This window comes from Rissa tridactyla, chromosome 6, assembly GCF_028500815.1.
Source record: "Rissa tridactyla isolate bRisTri1 chromosome 6, bRisTri1.patW.cur.20221130, whole genome shotgun sequence".
Lineage (NCBI taxonomy): Eukaryota > Metazoa > Chordata > Aves > Charadriiformes > Laridae > Rissa > Rissa tridactyla.
Window position 1 is genome coordinate 53,199,729 of NC_071471.1, and position 15,334 is coordinate 53,215,062.

The window sequence follows — 15,334 nt, forward strand, 5'->3', positions numbered from 1 at the left end:
CTGGCTTGAAATTTTTGTAAATTTTTTTTATTTTTTAATTTACAGCCTCAGTCTCCCTTCATGGCTCTCATTTAGGTGCCATAATACATTCCCAGTGGAGGTGACAGGAGTTGTACCATGGCAAATCAAGGTGGAGTATTTTGTTCAGATGGAGAAATTTTTAATGACTTAATTCTGCTTTTACTAGAACTCTAAATAGAGTACTTTAAGGATGCTCTACCCATTAATGTCTTGAAATGTCCTTAGGGAGGTATATTGGCTTTTCTCCGGCTTTACAGAGAGGAAACTGAGCCTCAGAGGTCAAGTGTTCTTGCAGAAAATAGCCTTGCTGGAACTAGACCCCTGACCTGCAGTTCTGTGCTTTGTTCCCCTTACGCAGTACAACAATATAGTTTGTAAATTGTGGTTTAAACAGCAAGGGTCCCCACAGAATCAAGGCTGTCCTTTAAACAAGCAGTCCTGCCTGGCAGGCAGCGCAGCGGCTGCAAATGTTGTGCTGGCGCTTCACTGGTGCTCTGGATTGGGGCAGGAGGAGGGGGAGGGAATCCCAACTGCATGCAAATTCTGCGTTTCAGTCTCCCGAAACGGTTGCCCTCTAATCTACACAGAAAATAGCGCTTGCCTGGAAACTCAAGGGAGCTTTAAGCTGCTCTTGCAGTGCAAAGCATGTTCAGTGAGCAGCTTCTAAGGCTGCTGGGAGTGTAGAGTGCTTGGTACCTCTTCAGACATGCTCAGCACCTTTCTGGAATAAGGGTCTGCATTGCATGATTAACCAGGCATAGGTTATTTTCCCATTGACCATAACAAATATATGACAGACTGAAGCTGGAGCCTTCCCTTCTCTTTTCTCCAGCACCCCTTGTACTCTGTAGGATGATTTCTCAGGGAAGGCTTGAGTTTTCACATGAACTAGCAAAATTGGTCCTGTTTGGGACACCTTAATTGTCCTGTAGCATTGGATTAAACTAACATCTTGCATGGAATCAGTAGCAGTTAGATGCATCTTTACCTTCAAAAAACTTCCAAGCTTCATGGTTTTTCTTGAAACTGGGATCATCAGAAGATTTTGATGAAATCACTAAAAAAAACCAAAAAACCAAAGATGACATGACAAGAACTGAAAATGTGTGACAAAAAGTTGGGACCTCTTGAAGTAAATGCAGTTCTGCCTTAGACTTCAGTGCACAAGGATCTTGCTTTCTCTCACAGGATAATTACCTTTCAATGAAACACTTCAGTTATAAAACAGAATTATAAAAATGTCTTCCAGCAAATCTCATCTGGTTTGGCACCCCCCATGAGTGCCATATGGCTTGAGACTGCCTCCCTGTTGTCATCTTATTCTGGGAAAATGCAATGTGTGACTCTTCAATTGAAAGTTAAATGCAGTGAAGAACAGCAAGAGAACAGAAACGCGCTTTAGAAGAGCCGAGGCCTTAGAATAGGGTGGCTGTGTGCTTGCAAGTTCTGTAGTGGCTTTTTTTACACAGGGAAAAACCTGTGAATAATGCTGTGTGTAGCTGGCTTTATTCCAACTCTGTGTTCTCAGTTACCCAGAACTTGTACCTCTAGGGTTGAAATTTGTGTTTCTGTCCCAAAACAGGCTACTTTTTAGAGACGATGTGAACAACTTTTGCTCAAGAGAATGGGAATTTCATTTCTCTTGTAGTTATTAAGAAGTATTTTAAACACTGTAGTCTATTTCTAAGTCTTAGAGGTTAAGGAAAAAAAAAATTGGAAGAGCAGTAGCTTTACTGAAGGACACAGCTCTGAAGGCTTCCTGAGAATGACTTGGAGCCAGCCACGTTAGACAGAGCTTTTTTAAAAAACAGAAAAGTCACTCTAGCAATGCTTGATACTGAAGTAATCTCTGACAACGTGATAGCATTGCCCCAGCTTCAAGACTGACTCTGTAGGCTCCTGATTTGCTCCAAAAGTCCTTGCCTTCCTTCCAAAACTCTTGTGGATGTCCCTTGGCAGGTTGAACTGTCCTGCCATTCCTACAACAGCACCCAAATAACACATTGAGAGACCCCAAATGAGAGTACTGCTCATGAGTTCTTTTTCTTTTTACTTCCCTCGAAAATTGACTTCTATGCCCTGCCTTTTAAATATACATGGGTGTGATACCTGCCTATCTGAAAGAACTCACCCATGTATGCATGGACTTTCTGAAGCATGTCCAAATGCTTCAGAAATTGCATATTTGAGCTGGAAAGCAGAATTCATCTACTTACCCTCAGTATCCTTGGCTTAGATGTAGAAACAGACTAGGCTGAACATCTTAACTGACGTAAACTGCTGTAACAATGGCCACTGACATTTTTGTGCAGAACAGCTTAAGTTCTCAGCTGGTGTAATTCACCTGACTATGGGTGGGAGTCTTTTCCTGCGCAGAAAGACTGCACGGCCACAAGTTGTACCAGCTCACTTTTGTAGCCTAGAAAAAGGCCTGACTGAATGACTATGCTCTAACTCAATTAAAAGGGAAAATAGCTGCAGAGTTTGCACAGAATTGTCGTCTCTGTTTCAAGAGGAGGAGCAGACTTTCAGAGCTTTGGGCAGAATGATGAATGTCAATATCATAACAGCTGTACAATCTAGCACTAGTACCCAAATGTTCTGACTGCTGGATCACTGTTCAAAACCCTCTCTGCTGACCTCAGCCAGATTGTTTATGCATGCTGACATTTTTTGATGACATCAGATTAGATGATCTCACTTATGTTAATCCATGATTTTTTTCTGCTGGCAATGGAGTGGGAGTCTGGTGATGTCCTCCAGATTGCCAATGAAGACTGAACATCCAAGACAGGTTGACATGGCAAATCATTAAAGAACAAATTTCCTACTGAAAAGGGAATCCATTAAGGAGTGCCCCGTAGGGATGTGAGGTGTGAGGCTAACTCAATGGATATGGAACTGCTTTCAGCACTAGTGAAATCTTCTGTGTAGTTGTGATGAATCATGTGAAGCGCAACTTAATATTTTAACAAATCTACTCATCTGTTACATGAAAGCGTCACACATGTATATTTTTGACAAGTATTTTAGAATACCTTCCCTGAAAAACAGGCTTTTGTACTTTTTTGGTTTGTTTGTGGGGTTGTGTTTTTTGGGTTTTTTTGGGGGGGTGGTGGTGGGGGAATAATCTTGCATTCCTGTATCTTGCAACACTTTTACTGTTAGAAAATGCCACATGTGACTAATACTTAATAGATCTCAGACTCTGTTCTATGGGAAACCCTGACACAAACTTCCCAACAAATCAGACTGTTGTGGTCTCTACTTGTTTGTGTTGTCCATGCCAGTAGGATTATAGTCAGACTGCCTAATTTTCTATGTTTGTCCTCCTACATGTAGTGTCTTCTCTCGGCTTGTATTCCATTTGGAACGTGTGTTGCCCTTCCTAAGAGATGTGCAGCTCCTTCCATAGTGGGCTTGAGGGATTACTCAACTGTAAATGATGGTTTGAAGGTGCTGCATATTGTTCTGAGAAGACTACTCACTACTTTGAGTTTTCTGATAGGAAGGCAGTGGGAGAAACATCTTTCTGATGTCTCTTTTTCCTCAAATTAACTGTTTTCTGGTGTATTCTGTATTATAATGAAGATCACTAACTTAGGTTTAGGCTAACATTGACCACACAAGCCCAGGAAAAGAACAGATGCCTTTGATAAGAAGATGGGTGAAGGGGAAAAGGTTTGCCTTAGCTTAGAGGGAAGATGTTGCGTGGCTGGAGTAGGAGACACGTCTTGGCAACATTAGGACGTGGACTTCTCTTGAGTTTGCTACCAAGGTTTAACAGTAGACTTTTAATAAATCCTATTTGATGTCTTGTAGTCACTACACCTCAAGGGGCAAACTGCAACAGTTCAAATTTCAGCTGGGCCTTCTGAAAACACTACAAAGTTGATGTAGCTGACACGTGAATCCATGAACGGAAGACTGTAAGGACTCCATCCCCATCAGATGAGGCTCCTTTTCTGAAAAATACTTCTTATGTCCCTAAAGAAGACAGATATGTAGCTAAACTTCTAACTGCCATCCTTCCACGTTAAGGAACTGTAGCCTGTAACTCAATTATTTTTCCACAATTCTAATATGTTTAGCTGTAGAAATGTATGTGTTGCAAGAAAATGTATTTGCAACTTCTTAATGGCCTACAAAAATTCACACATGCAAACTTGCTAGCAAATAACAAGATCTGAATATTAGTTAATAGCAGTAGATACTACAGACCCAGCTGTAATCTGGTAAGGTCTTTTGCTTTGACTAGCACTATGCTTGGTGCCTGACGAAGGCTGTGTACTGAACTGCCCCAGGGTTTTTTTGCTTCAAAAGCCAGACAGATTTTGAAGCAGAATGATCCTTTTCCATTCCCTCTGGAAATTTCTGCCTTGCACAGTGACCTCCTCTTCCTGAGTGAACAAAAAAGGGACCTAAATGCTATTTCTGCATCCATTTGATGTGCAAGGTTGTAAGAAATTTGCCTGGTGCTTTAGCATAAAGATAGCTATTTTGAATTTGGGCATAACAGCAGACACATTAACTGGAACAAAATGTTAGACAAGACAGCAACTGTGATTTGTTTGAATACTGTTACCTTATTTGATAAAGCACAAGCACTACAACTTAAGTATCCAAATGCTTCAAGCAATTTGTATTGCTCCTTTTGTTGCATCCTGGATCTAACTGTAATATAAGTAAATCCCTTTGCAATAAAAAGTGTAACTGATCATAATATAAAATACAAAATGTGCTTGGAAGAAAATTTCCTTGAAAAGCACAAGTGTTACCATTGGGGAAACTGGAGACTTTATCACCGCTCTGAAAAGAGTTGCCTTCCCTCCCATGTGTGGCAAGTCCTGTGCGCTCACGCTGCATTAACCGAATGCTAGCTAAGGCAGTCCTTTGCTTCCAGTAAAGAGGCTTTTAGCAGTAAAACAGTTGCTATGGCATTTTTCAGATGTCTTTTAGTATCTTTGATCTGGATTTAGAATTTAGGACAAATACTCTTTTTGGGGGGGTGGCGTGGTGGTGGTGTCTGCCTTAGATCCCCACAAGGTGTATTGTCAGTGTGTTTAGTCTGCAGGTGGGCCTGCCTTCCTCCCGTGTCTTGGGTTTCCTGCTCTGCTTTGGGTTACGTTTGAAGCAGAGCAGCAGTACAGCTGAGCAGACAGCGTGAGAAAGATGAAAATGTTTCAAATCCCCACTCTGGTTATGTATTCATAAATCGTACTAAAAATCAGGGGGAAATGTAGTATCGAAGGGCTGAACTAAAAAGTTACGGTATTCTTTCTTTGCAATAACTAAATTGATCTGAGCTCCACGCTTTAGCTGGGAAGAGCAATGAGAAATTCCTGTGTTATAGTTAGCAATAGCCTCAGCAGCTATGAAAGATGCGGAGTGGCTTTTTGTGAGGAGGGGTATGACAGGTGGTCTGACAATATTTTATATTGCTTTTTCTTCTGCTGACTTTTACCTGGAACATGTCATTCCCTTTCCAAGCACTCCTGACAAATCCATGTTTCACTACAGCCATTTAAGAAATTCCATCATTCAGTGAATGAGAAAACACTCCTTAAAATGCTGGCCTGCCCTATGAAGTGACATTATCACAGGAATTTCCTAAAAATTGTTCTTCATCTGAGTTTTTCTTTTTTTTTCTGTTTTTGTTTTTTTGTTTGGTTGGTTTTTGTTTTTTTCCTCCCCTGCAAGCCTCCTACTTGTTCTGCACTCCTGGGGTACATCTATTTGTCTATTTTGCAAGTCCTTCATGCAAGAAGCACATTACTTGTTATCCACTCTATCTTTCAGCGTACTACTCTTGGAGACAGCTATCTGGTCTGGTGCCGAGGATTTGAGGGGAAGGGTCAGTATAGTGTAAGCCCCCAGCTGAAACAGTACCTTCCTCCTTCGCTGCTTCTCTCTGCATCTTGACACCAGAGCTGGCCCTCTCTAGCTCCCATCCCTCAAGTTATCCTCAGAAATTCTTCCCCAAAGCACTGGAAAAAGGTGTGGTCTATCCCCTAGGAGACTCCGGGGTTGTATGGTGACCTCCTAGCCCTGCTTGTAGGCCTGCAAGCTTCAGCCCTGGCCATCCATTCGAGGTGCTGTTGGAAGTAACAACACCTGGTAGTTACTCTCAGCCTCTCCTCCTCTTCTCCCCAAGCACAGTGTTTGAAGTACTTGTTCTTTGTATGTTGAGATGAGAGCTTTGGCTTCCCTTCCCTGCACCAGTCACCAGCTTTGCTTCTTCCCAAAGCTGAGAGGCTGAGGCAGCTGGGGTGATCGGTCCTCCTGCTTGCCGGTTCCTTCTTGACAGTGGCTGAATCTCTCCTTTCAGCCAAATCTAGAGGGGTGAAGGAGGAAGAGATAGGGAGAGCAGAAGAGCCAGTTCCTAGCCAAGGGCAGGAACAGCAGGGAAGAACAACTGCTGAGCATGAAGCCAGCTAATGCCTGAAGCTTGTAGGGCTAAATCATGCATGCAATAAAGTTTCATTTCATATCCCTGTGTGGTTACAAGACTAACCACTGTGTCTCGGCTCCAGCCACCCAACATGGGGTCAGTGCTTGTAGAACTTAATGCTCTCCAGAGACTGAGATGGCTGAGATCAGGAGATATTGGGCTCTAGTGTTTTTACTCCTCCTCATTCAAAAACAAGAGTGAAAACAGCAACAAAAATCAAACAAGAAACTGTTCTTTGAGCTGTGAAGCTAATGAATTCTGTGTCACGTATCCTAGCGGCTCCCCTCTCCACAACCACCTTAGTACCAGCCTCCTCCTCCTGTGGTATGTCCAGGAGACCCAATTACTGACTGCGATGTGGAAGGTCACTGGGCACATGGCAGCTCAAGAACAATAATTACCTTTTTTGTTCTTACAGCTTTCCTTCAGTGAGGAAGTTCATACAGATATTCTCTCCCCCCCTGCAGCCAATTTCACATGACTTGTACAACCTTAATATCTTTAAGACTGTTATGTCATTAAAATCAGGCCATGGATTCAAAAGGCTGCGGACTAGTTGATAGTGTGATCATGTAGGCTTTGGTTTCATTAGGATATCAGGTTATGGATTACAGATGACATTTGGCTGCAGGATTACATTTCTGACCTGTGGTACTGATTGCTCTGGTGATTAGTATTTAGGAGTCTAATGAGCTTTGGTGAAGTTTTCCTTTAAGTCCTGCTTCTCTGGTCTTCTGTGCAAAAGAAGCGTGGGTGATACACACAGCTGGGGTCTGGGTTCTGGAGGGGTGGGCTTTCCCTGCTGGAGACAGGTAAGGGTTCCAGTTTGGACTTGGGTCCTGCTCTGTCATTATTTCTATTTCTGACTGCAACTAGGAAGCAGAGGAAATACCATACGAATGTCTTAGAGGCTTTCCAGGCAAGTTTTGCATAACCAGTAAGTCCAAATAGTTTAGACTAGGATTTTCTTCCTGGTGTTTAAAATTGATCCGTGGTGTTTGCTACTAATCTAAACAGAAATTCAGCTTTGGATCATTACTGTCTTTCATCATTGTTAACAATAATCAGCTAATTACATTATGTTAATGCCATGATTTCTTAAGGCAAATTTAAACATTGCTGATCAATGTGAAACTGCTCTTTATCTCTTGTTATATTGTGGTTTTTCACATCTTTGTTCTTGTACTTCTGATAGATCAAAATGAAAGCTTGTGGTACCTGACAGCTACCCACAGGAGATCATACACTCACAAAGATTAATTTTTACTGTCACGTTTGTCTCCCTGGTGTGTGTATTATCCAAAAGTGATACAGAAATCTGAATGACACCAGTGAAGTTGGCGTTGACAGAACATGCTTTGGATTAAGACTATGTAAGCGTGTTTGAATCTATATTGAAAAGGCCTGTAGTCCACAGAGTTCCCTCTAAGCAAAACTGGTTTCAGAGGAGAGCCAGGGCCACTTTCCCCAAAACATAAATTGGATAAATGGGATGAGGGTTTCCCAGCTACAGGAATAACCTTTGCAGTTTAAATACAACATTAAATTTAGCATCAACAGCAATGGCAGAAACTTTGTGAAGTACAGTTTTCTCACACAAGTTTTTCTGTGATTGCTGGATGAACCTCTTGAATTTCCAGACCCATGGACTAAACAGTCATACTCAATTTTTGGCATTATCTTTAGAGGTGCACCTGTGTGAAATCAATTTTCTGTTTATAAAGCCACAAGCAGGGGGCTAGTTTGCCAGCTACTGCTAATGACACAACTGCTGAGCTCAACCACCTCTTCAAAGGACTTTGTTCTCTAAAAGCCAGTTTCACCGATCTCTGAAAGTGTGGGTGTGGTGGTGGTAGATTTGAGCTGACCCACGCTAAAGAGAAGGCCTGTTCAAAACCCTCACTTGTTGCTGGTTATTTCTTTATCTGAAGTTCAATACCAGCAGGCTGGTCACTGCTTTTCTAGCTCTGCTTTCTGGCTACAAGTGATATAATCAAAAGTACAGAAATTATACTAGAAATCCTACTTACCAACTGCTGCTAGGCTGGAACTAAAACCAATGAAAACACCAAGAGAGAGGAAAAACATAAATCTTAAATTTAATGTTTCTATGTCTGGCAGACCCACTGCATATTCTTCAGAAAATAAGTTAATTTCTCTCTGTTTCTGTCTCTTTGTATTTAAATAATAATGGCATTTGTTTATTCCCACTAGGAAAGTTGTAGAAACCTGTAGCTGAATGTAAAGGAGTTCTAATTACTGTTATTCTGGTAAAGGGCAAAGGAAATATAGACTGTCTTCTACAAATCTACCAATCTTCTCACTTCTTTACATTTTATAATGGGCTTAATAGTTTTTAAATTGTAATGTGTAAGTAAAGAAGCTGAGTATTAGGTTTTCTTCTCCTGTCCACACATAACACTTAAAAATAACCTAACTTCCAATATCTTGTGGATGAACTTTCAAGAAAAGAAAAACAGGGATCGTGGCACAAGAAAAATGACAGAATTGAAATCAGTTGTCTCTCACCTCTTATTTCAGTAGCTGCTGTGCCATTTGACCATGCTGTCCACTTATTCCTGTGTTTGCCAATTTCCTGGACTTTGCATATGTAATGTCCTTGATCTGTTTGCTGGAGACTTAGAATATGAAATTTGTACATAGTTCCATGTTTCTCTTTAAGAAGATGCAGTCTTTGCTTGTGGAAATGATGAGTATAATTTCCATAATACTGGACAGACCCAAACTTTGTCATTTTGATCATCAGATACTCCTGGGTCGGTGATGCAGCGAAGACCCACCGCACAGCCAGCAAATTGTCTGTCTTTCTCTTTTGAGAAATGTGGCAGTAAAGGGTAGCATTATCTCCCTCGGAGTATTGCACTGTTGGTCCCGGAGAGACTGTCACATTTAAAGCCGCACAAACGTCTGCAAAGGAAAGAAAAGATGGTGAGAATCCTCCGTATCGGCACAACAGCACCATAATCTGTCCCAGCATGCAAGTCCGCTGCAGGTAAACTGATGGCATCCATTCCGTGTGCAGCAATTCAATGAGCTTTTAGAACCTGACATCTACTGTCTCTTTGTGAATGTTAAAGATGATATGAAACCCTCCTTCAGTGCATCTGCTCTAGCGTTCTTGCTGTCGCTAATTAATAAGATAGGGCTGAAGTGGACACCTTGCCACCTATAAGGCCCAACATCACAAAATCTTTTGTCAGTCTGAACAAGCGTTAATCTAAAACTAGCTTGGAGCAAGAGCCAAGAATGTCTTTTGGAAAGCTGTTCCATGACCAGCTCTTTTGACAACTTCCATCCTTCTTAGGATAGCCAGCCTAAACTGTTTCAATAGCCAGCTTATGCCTCTTTGTGCCTGTGCCAACTTTAAGTTTAAATAGTGTTTTCTTCTCTAGCACTTGCTTCCTGACTCCATATAGAAAGCAATTATCTGGTACCTCAGCCTTTGCTTTGTTGAGCTAAAGAAGTCAAGCTCTGTTAGTCTCTTCAATTAAAGTAGTGTCTCCACTTCCCTGTTCACCTTAGGAGCCCTTCTCTGCATTGGTTCAGTTTAAATTTAGCATTTGATTGTAATTGTTTTAATTCTTTTTTTAATGTGGGTGACTGAAATTATAGGCGCTGTCTGGAAAGAAGCTGTCCAGTGTCCTGTGAAATAGTCACAGTACTTCCCAGATTTGACTGGGATATACCTTGCCTGGTATATCCCAGAATTATGTTGTCCTTTTTTGTGATATTTTCACATATCATGATATGTCAGTTTGCAATTAAATAAAATAATTGGACATTCTCCCTTCTTTGTCATTTATGGTTCAGTTCCCAGTGCATCAAAGAAATTCTTGCTAACACCCAAGTATGTGACTTTGCTTTACTACATTCTGCTCCACTTTTGTTACTTGGGCCTGAGTTTTTTCTACATGCTATCCCAATCTTATGCTAACTTGATAAAATCGCATAACTTCAATGTGCATGCTTCTGTCTACTTCTTTTAGACATCATTTGTACAAACCTTATGTGATACTGTTCCCTAGCTGATCACTGAAAGACTGCCAACTTCCCTGTGTCCATAACCAGCTCCTCAATTTACAGTTTCCCATTGCCTCTGTTTTAAATAATATAATCAAATGGTCATCTCAAATCTGCATTAAATCTGTCAGATTAGTCTTTCTGACTTCAAATTCAATTTAATATGGCATTATTTGCATGACAAAATATTGCATGAGATTATATTGGGACAAATTATTATTCCATTATTCTGTTAATTTCTGACTCTTGTTTTTCTGTTCTTCAGCATGAACAGTTAGGCCAGTTGTTTGTCTTTCTGATTTATTTCCAACCATGTCCAGGATAGGTGAAGGTTGAAAGAAATCCATAGCAGTTCATTAGAGGAAGATTTTTCTTTCCTGACCTAACTGATTTATGCTGGACTGATTTTCTGAGGCATGGGAATCAACACTCATTTTATTTCCTTCCTAATGTACATTAAGAATGTTCTTATTAGTCATATTAGAGACTGATCTATTTTTGACCAATGGTATATTGTGGCAATGTGTTCCCTAAATGACTTGTAATGTGTAATCTACTGGTCTGATGGCATCCACTAGAGAGAGAACCATATTTCAACAGTGAGCGAGCACTCCCTGAAATGCACTCTGCAAAGCGTGAAATGTCCTCTAAAATACGAATATTAAGCTTCCTGTTATGTGAATATACTGTACTAATGAGATTCTCATACTAATGAGAATTGCAACTCTGGGAGAATGATTTTTTCATTTCTGGACACTTTTCTAGCACATCAGCTAGGAACATTTTAACAAAGGGGATGAGCATTTTGGCAGAGACTCTTGTCTGACATCAGCTCCTGAAACACAAACATACATTTATCTTCAAAATAAGCAAGTCAAGTATTTCCATTCTATTTCTGAAGGAGTATTGGAGACAGAGACACTGGTTTTATGGCCCCAGTGAAGCCATGCAATTTAGTGGTGAATTCTATCACCTTACTTAAAGTAAAGCCACTAAATTAAAGAAGTTACATTGCAGTTTTTTGGGAAGAACCCTCTGAAAATGAATAGTTTAATAATTCCTTGGGGTAATTTCAATAGAAAGCTCTACTGAATGGTGTATTTTTTCTAAGTAGACATTATTTTTTCTTTACGAAGGAGAAAATAATTTGTATAAAGAAAGTTTAGGGTGTGGGGTTTTTTTTTAATTTCTTTAAGAAACTACAGCTAAGCACGGCCTAGATTATTGATACAATTATGTGTGCATGATGTTTGTGTGTGCAATTCTTTTAAGTGCCAAAGCAAGAGATTATTTTGGATTGTAGACAGCACACAAGTAGAACGGGATGTTGAAATTTAAAATGAAGGCTGCTGAAAACCACTAAAAGCTTTCCAGGCATGAAACTTCAGTTATTACTTGCTGGAGTTACCTGACCTTAGTGCTTTCCAGGCAGATGTAAAGATAAGATGGCCACCTCTGCCATCGAAATAAGATTAAATTTGGAAGGTTGTGCTGCTCAGTAAATAAGGAATAGGTTTAAGAATTTCAGTACTTTTGGGGGTTCTCGTAATTAATTAGGCTATAAATGTTTAATAAATAATTCATAAAAATGTGGTTTGGGTAAATGAAAACCACAACCTTTTTCTACTGAAATTATGAACATGTCATGAAAACTGTAAAGAAAAACAATTATGTCATTTTCCTGACATGTGAACTTCTCGTTTGAAAAAGCTGGCTAGGATTAATTGTGGAATAGAGTCCCAAAATAAAAGGCAAAAGAATTGTTGCTTAACTCGAAACTAGGCAGAACATAGTGCCAAAAAGTACCCAAGAGAAAATACAGAGGAATTCAGATATGGTGATGATGGAAGCCTCTGCAAGAAGATAAAGCAGCATTGTATGTGGAGTCTCTGATTCCTTTCTAGCTGTTTACACTCATACAGACATTGGCATTTTATACCTAAGGCTTCTACTTTTCCTCTGGGGGCATGCCTTTTTATAAGGAAATATCAAATTTTGCATCCTTCATGTTGTCTAATCAGCGGGAACCCATCTCCTTATCTTTCTTCTGTAGTTCCTACTGGTGTGGCTGTACAAGTGCAGCAATGGGGAGAGTCTTGGAAATTTCCTGATGCTTTTACCATGATCTCATCTTATGTTGAACATGGTCAGGTGATGCTTTATATAAAACATAAAAAGTGTCCATTTGACTCCATCTTCCCACTGCCATTGGAGCAGAAACAGTGGTATATTTTGGAGGAAAGAAGTCATTTACCTCTTATGTGGAAAGGAAAAGCCTCATTCAGGGCTCCCAGACACTGGTAGAAATGTTCCTCCTGTCTTTAGCAAGCGCTGGATCAGCCCCAGCATGAGGTTTACCCTTGTAATGGGCTCCTTGCCAAGACAGGAGACTCCTCCACAACGTGAGAGCAGGCTTGTGTGCCAACAGAGCACTGAATTTCTAGACTTCAGATCGCTGCTTGAAGTGAGGAATCACTCTTTTTCTTCTCCTGCCTTCCTTCAGTATAGCGTGATGTAGCTGCTCAGGTGGAGCTTACCACAAGAGTTTTAGTCTTGCTTCTGCTTGGAAAGGGAAACTATTTATAGAAAAGGGGAGGAGAGTGAGTCAAAGACTTGAGGATTCCTTTGCAGTATGCTTACTCATCAAACCCATCTCTTCTGTTTGCAATCAGCTCACTTAGTTGCCCCCAACCTGTTTGTTTCTTTGGTACTCTCCAGCTGCCTCTCTCATCAGCCTGTGGGGAGTCAGGGAGGGTTACTGCTGACTACACTCTGTTTTGAAAAATCCTGTTTTGAAGATAGTCGACTTCTGCTTACACCAGTTCAATTCCAGGTATTAGCTAGGTTTGAGCTTTTTTGTCTGCTGTATTAGATAGCAAACCACTTTCATGGCGCTGTCAGAATCAACAAATGATACTTATAGCAGCCAGAAACCTGTCTGTGCCAGGGCTGTCCCCTCTGTCTGTGCTGGAACAGTAGCAGAGGCCCCACTGCTGGATCCTTACATTTGGTTAGCTGTTTCAGCGTGGCTGTGTTTCTGTGGAAGAACCCCAGCTACTCCAGTGGAGACACTCACGAGTACTGTGCACTACTGCTCACAATCCGAGGGAGCCATAGTGCTCACTTGTGATACTCGCAAGCCCTTCTTCCTTCCTCCATGGAGATTGACAGGCAGAATCTACCAACTTTTAGGTCTGAGAGGACTTTTTTCCTCAGCCCCTGCTGATAGCCAAGGGACTAGAGAGGCATGCCATCAGGGTAGTTATCTTCTGATCTTGGATTTGCATGACCAGAAGCATATCGGATGGCTTTTGCCTCCTTGTAGTTTGTTCTGTGAAACAATGTTGCTGTCAAAGCCTGCTTAATTTTGAGTTCTCTACAATTAAAAAGTTAGAAGAGCAGATAAGCCAGGAAGAGGCAAAGCTCTTTGTTTAAATGAAATTAATTACGAGCTGGCTAGCAAGATCACCAAAAGCAAGCAGCTGTTTTCAGTTGGACGGATCTGTCAGCAAATTTCACAAGTCAGAGGCTCCTTCTCTGAGAAAGCTTCCGCAGTGACTAAAGATGGACTTGAACCAAACCTCTGCCTCCACCATCTCCTGCCCTTTTGAGGTGAAGATCCAAATCCAGCTCTTTTATTAATCTTGAATTAATAGGGTTTTCCCTCTCCCAAACCCTCACTGCACCTTGAAGTTCAGATCTGGGCTCTCTGTTCATTTTGCAGCTTTAGGACGTGACACTGGCCAATGAACCCTTGATTTTGGAGACAGAAAGGTCTTGAGTATCGGAGGTTTTTTCCCAAGTGAACTAGGGGTTCCATTTCCACTGGATGCCTATAGCATCTAGGCAGCCGTGGAAAAAGCAATGCCGAATCTCCCTTTGCCTCAACTTTGCCTGCAGTTCCTCGGTGCAGCTAAACATTGTCCCGCCTGGCACAGAAGGCGGCAGAGGACACATTTCCATAAACTTCTGCACGGGAAGGGGGTCCTTTTGTGACAAGGCAGTTGCGGGTCAGGTCGCTGTGCAGAAGCGCTGCTGCCGGGACCCCGGGAAGGCGGTGAGGGACCACCCCGTGGGGGGGCGGCGGGGAGAGCCCGGCGGGTGCGGAGGAGCGGAGCGGAGCCGAGTGGGGCGGTTCTGCCGGGCTTCCCCGGGCGGCGGCTCCCCCCAGACTCTCGCTGTCCCCTCTCCCGCCGCCCGAGCCTCGGGCGCCGCCGCGGCCCCTTCCCCGGTGCGGGGGGGACCCGGACCCTGCTCCGCGGCGCCAAGGGGCGAGCGGCAGCCCGAGGCGGAGCCCGGGGTCCCGCAGGCGGCCGAGGGGGGCTGCCCCGTCCCGGCCGGGAAGGGGCTGCCGGGGCCGGGCGCCGGCCGCTGCGCGCCCGCGGTGCCGCTTACCTGGGGCCGGGGCCGTGGCCAGCAGGGCGGCCAGCGCCGTGGCCAGGAGGCGCATGGCCCGCGGGGCGCCGGGTCCCGTCCCTTCCCTCTCTGCCGAGCTGCCTCCCTCCTCTCCTCCCCGGCCTCTCGCCTCCTCCCCGCCCGGTCCTCCCTTCTCCCCTTGCCTTTCATCTCCTCCCCTTTCTCCTCCTTTTTTTCCTCTTTCTTCCTTCCCTCCCTACTTCTCTGCTCTTCCCACCGTTCAGCCCCCCGTTCAACTCTCCTCCTCTTTTTCTCGCCTTCTTTCCCTTTCTTCTCTCCCCACCGACCTCGGTCCTCTGCGGGGGCACTAAGGCTAGATAGGGGTGCTCCATCTGGAGTCTCTGTGATCCCCCTGACCAAAGGACATGGAACTGTGCGGATGGTAAGCGGGAAGGTCCCCTCTCT

General features: G+C 42.8%; 1 protein-coding gene across 2 annotated transcripts in view; it reads right to left on the minus strand.

Moving 5' to 3' along the window:
- Nucleotides 1-15,122, minus strand: part of VSTM4 (V-set and transmembrane domain containing 4) — a 41,841-nt gene extending 26,719 nt beyond the window's left edge. Inside the window, exons 1-3 of one of the 2 annotated variants that reach the window (XM_054206833.1) lie at nt 14,909-15,122; nt 9,002-9,400; nt 1,010-1,078 (exon numbers count right to left, since the gene is read on the minus strand). In XM_054206833.1, coding sequence (XP_054062808.1) covers nt 1,010-1,078; nt 9,002-9,400; nt 14,909-14,963 — 523 coding nt within the window. In that variant the 5' untranslated portion in view covers nt 14,964-15,122. The remainder of the gene's footprint in view (nt 1-1,009; nt 1,079-9,001; nt 9,401-14,908) is intronic. The other variant, XM_054206834.1, reaches the window with a different exon arrangement.
- Between the last annotated feature and the right edge of the window lie 212 nt (nt 15,123-15,334).